Here is a 3,520-nt window from a genome sequence, read left to right as displayed (position 1 = left end):
CTTACATATAATAAATAAATAAATCTTTAAAAAAAAAAAACAAAAAAAACATACCTACCACTCACAATTCCCCTTTACCATTACATTTTAAAGATCTAACCGTGTGAACATAGATCAAGGTTTTCCTCTGAATGCAAACATAGTAATTTAGTCTATGAATACCTACACATAGTCTACACTCCCCATTCAGAAAGCCACTCAAAGTGCTTTCCCTGTCACATACAACCCTCCAGTGCAGTGAGAAAGAGCAGTCACCGCCAGGGTGGAATCTAACCTCACCTTTAACTTTTTACACTGAGAATGTTTTCATGTGTAATTTACCTAGCTCAAGTACTGATTTGTGAAAGAGAAAACTGATATATACATGACCAAAAGAATTTTGACTCATGGTTTGAAGCATTTATTAAAATAATAAGCATTACCCAATCATAACAGCCATTTTCCCCTATGCAAAGATTATAATTAAAATATCAGTCTATTTATTTCATAAGCATAATTAATGCATTTACAGTCTGTTTATATTTTTTGCTTTCTTCTTTTATGACTATGATGTCTTTCTCCATCCCTGAAATAGAGAAAAATTATGAGATATTTTAATAACAGTAATACATTTCCACCAGACATAAACCATAGTAAGCTAAAAATGCATTTAGAACTGGACAATACTTTTTTTTCTGGAGACAGAGTCTCATTTAGCCTCAGGTAGCCTAAAACTTACTATTTAGACCAGGCTGGCCTTAAACTCATAAACCCACACCTGCCTTTGCCTCCTTACTACAGGGATTAAAGACATGTATCACCACTCCCAGCTGAACACTATTTTAAGAGTAAAAAGAGAAAGTCAATTATTAAAGTCAAGATTAAAATACAGGTAAGCAAAATGGGGGGGGGCGCTCTAATTAGAGAGGGACAAGAAGATAAACACAGAAAAAGGGGGTAGAAGAGTAAATAACAGTAAAGACTTCTGAAAAAGTCATAAGAAATCATACTGAAATTAAAAAAACATTCTGAAAGCCATAAGGAATCATACTATTTTCTATTTTAAAAAACATAACATATATAAATACCTGTTTATAAGTATATGGGTTATATAAATTTTTTCATATGTCTGACAATGCTCCCTCTAAAAGCCAAAGACCACCTAAGAAAACCCAAACACCAGGCATGAAAAGCCTTCTTGAGCTGCTGGTGAGGGCTCCAAGAAACTCCAGAACATTACTGCATATTGCTATGGCCTTGGGTCATCTCCAGAGGTGGAAGCCAAGTCCCTATTGCTGAAGACACCACGCACACCAGACACAGGGCCCAGAGGCCCCAAGCTGGAGCTGACCTGAATGGATGGCCTCTCCCTGAGGACTGCTCTCTTGGTACCAGAAGGCGCCACGCAAGCTTCCAAAGGAGGGAAGCAAGCAACGGTTCTACCCAGATGTGAGACTTAAGAACCACACCAGCTACCAGCATGGCACAATAGCCCTAAGGGTGCAGCAGTGGCACTCATACCTTGTCTGTAACCAAAAGCTTTCGAATTGGACCTAAGTCTTGCTCAACAAGAAGGAAACCATGCCTGGTACTAGAAACTTAGCCAGTTACCCAAGGCTAGTGAACTCCTGGATCTCAGAAGAGAACCTTCAACCACCACTGTACTAACCTCGCATAATCCCTAACTACATTCAGAATATGTGTCCTTGGGCTGGAGAGGTGACTCAGCGGTTAAGAGTAATGACTGCTCTTTCAGAGGTCTTGAGTTCAAATCCCAGCAACCACATGGTGGCTCACAACCATCTGTAATTGGGATCCAATACCCTGTTCTGGTGTGTCTGAAGACAGAGACAGTGTACTCATATACATAAAATAAATAAATCTTTAAACAAAATGTCCTTATATCCACAGTCAAAGGTAATTCTCATCCTGTATGAAGCAAACTTCTCTTTACAACAGATGGAAACCATTATGGAACATACCAACTAATCAAAATGTAAGGTTGTGGAACCCAGCACAAAACACTCCCACACCTAAGGCTCAGGGAGAGACTGTCTCCTAGTAATTTCCGAAGCGATACCCTTAAGGTCTCACTAACACAACTGCCTAAGCAGGACCTGAGCAAGGACAACAACAGACATGCAAAGTGGACTGGGAAAAGCCAGAGGCCTCAACCCTAGAGAGGAACTACAGGCAGCTAAGGAACTCTCAGCAGGAGAAACAGTACACTGACCAAAGAGCCACCGAGCAGCCAGCCCTGAGAACTCTGTAAGGAAGTGACAACAGACCAAGCAGGCTGTCTCAGGAACACACACAGGCGTACACATGTATGCATGTAACAAGTGATGAAAGAGGAGCATATAGGCGTCTGGAGGGTGGAAAGAGGAGGAGAAGGGTATGATATATCTAAAGTAAAAGAAAGGGAAAAAAGGTAAGCAAAATAGACTGATATTTTGGAGGTCTGCTTTAAATTTAACTCATGCTGGATGACCAGAGGACCCATGCTAAATAGAACATTAAAAGCATAAAAAGTGTTAACATGTCTGATTTCCTTATTCTGGCTGCTTTATCAACTTCATGTACCTCACTCTATCTCAGGATTGAGTGCAGAAATCAGCTGTAGAGGGACGGAATAGAGATCTCAACTCTGAAAAGAGCCAAAGTCCAGTTTCTGCCAGGTGGGGAAGAGTTCATTTGTGGGTTCAGCAGAGGTAACTAAGCAAACACTTCATCTTCATAAGAGAACTAAAGCACAGCTAGCTTTAGATCTAATACACTGAATGATTAGCAAAATTATCAGGCCAATGCAAAACGTTTTACTAGGGCTAGAGAGATGGCTCGACGAGTGTTTATGGCTCTTGCTGACTAGGGTTCAGTTCCACCACGCAGCCAGCTCACAGTGCCTGTAGCTTCAGTTCTAGTGTAGCCAACGCCGCCATCTGGCCTCCACAGGCACCTGCACACATTGGGTGTACATAAACTCATGCAGGCACACACACATATACATAACTAATTTTTTAAAAAACATTTTACTAATTCTTCTTTACCAGTGACACTGGAGAGAAAGGTCATGTGAGAGGCTAGTATTTGACAGCACTGTCCACATAAAATTAAGGAAGAGCCAGAAGTGATGGTGCACATCTTTAATGCCAGCACTTGGGAGGCAGAGGCAGGCGGGTCTCTTGTGAGCTTGAGGCCAGCCTGGTCTACAGAGTGACTTCCAGAACAGTTAGAAATACACAGTGAGACCATGCCTCAAAAATAAACAAACAAACAAACATCTAAGTAGGACCCTGCCTTGCAGAAGCTAAAACTCTCCAGTGAGGAAGGAACTACTGAGTGCAGCCGACAGTGGTGTGCTAGATAAGGTGATCCTTTTTGCTCAAACAAGAAAAGACTTTACCAAGTGTACTGGCTGGTTTTGTGTCAACTTGACACAGCTGGAGTTATCACAGAGAAAGGAGCTTCAGTTGAGGAAATGCCTCCATGAGATCCAACTATAAGGCATTTTCTCAATTAGTGATCAAGGGGGAAAGGTCCC

The 3,520-nt window shown here is 41.3% G+C and overlaps 1 protein-coding gene across 1 annotated transcript in view; it reads right to left on the bottom strand.

Annotated features, from left to right (window-relative positions):
* Positions 1–377: 377 nt before the first annotated feature.
* The window catches only part of Snrnp48 (small nuclear ribonucleoprotein U11/U12 subunit 48), a 23,266-nt gene continuing 20,123 nt past the window's right edge, over positions 378–3,520 (bottom strand). The window contains exon 9 of the mRNA XM_029468601.1: positions 378–565. Coding sequence (XP_029324461.1) covers positions 517–565 — 49 coding nt within the window. The 3' untranslated portion in view covers positions 378–516. The remainder of the gene's footprint in view (positions 566–3,520) is intronic.

The sequence above is a fragment of the Mus caroli genome, chromosome 13 (assembly GCF_900094665.2).
Source record: "Mus caroli chromosome 13, CAROLI_EIJ_v1.1, whole genome shotgun sequence".
Classification (NCBI taxonomy): domain Eukaryota; kingdom Metazoa; phylum Chordata; class Mammalia; order Rodentia; family Muridae; genus Mus; species Mus caroli.
This window is presented reverse-complemented; position numbering and strand designations above follow the sequence as displayed.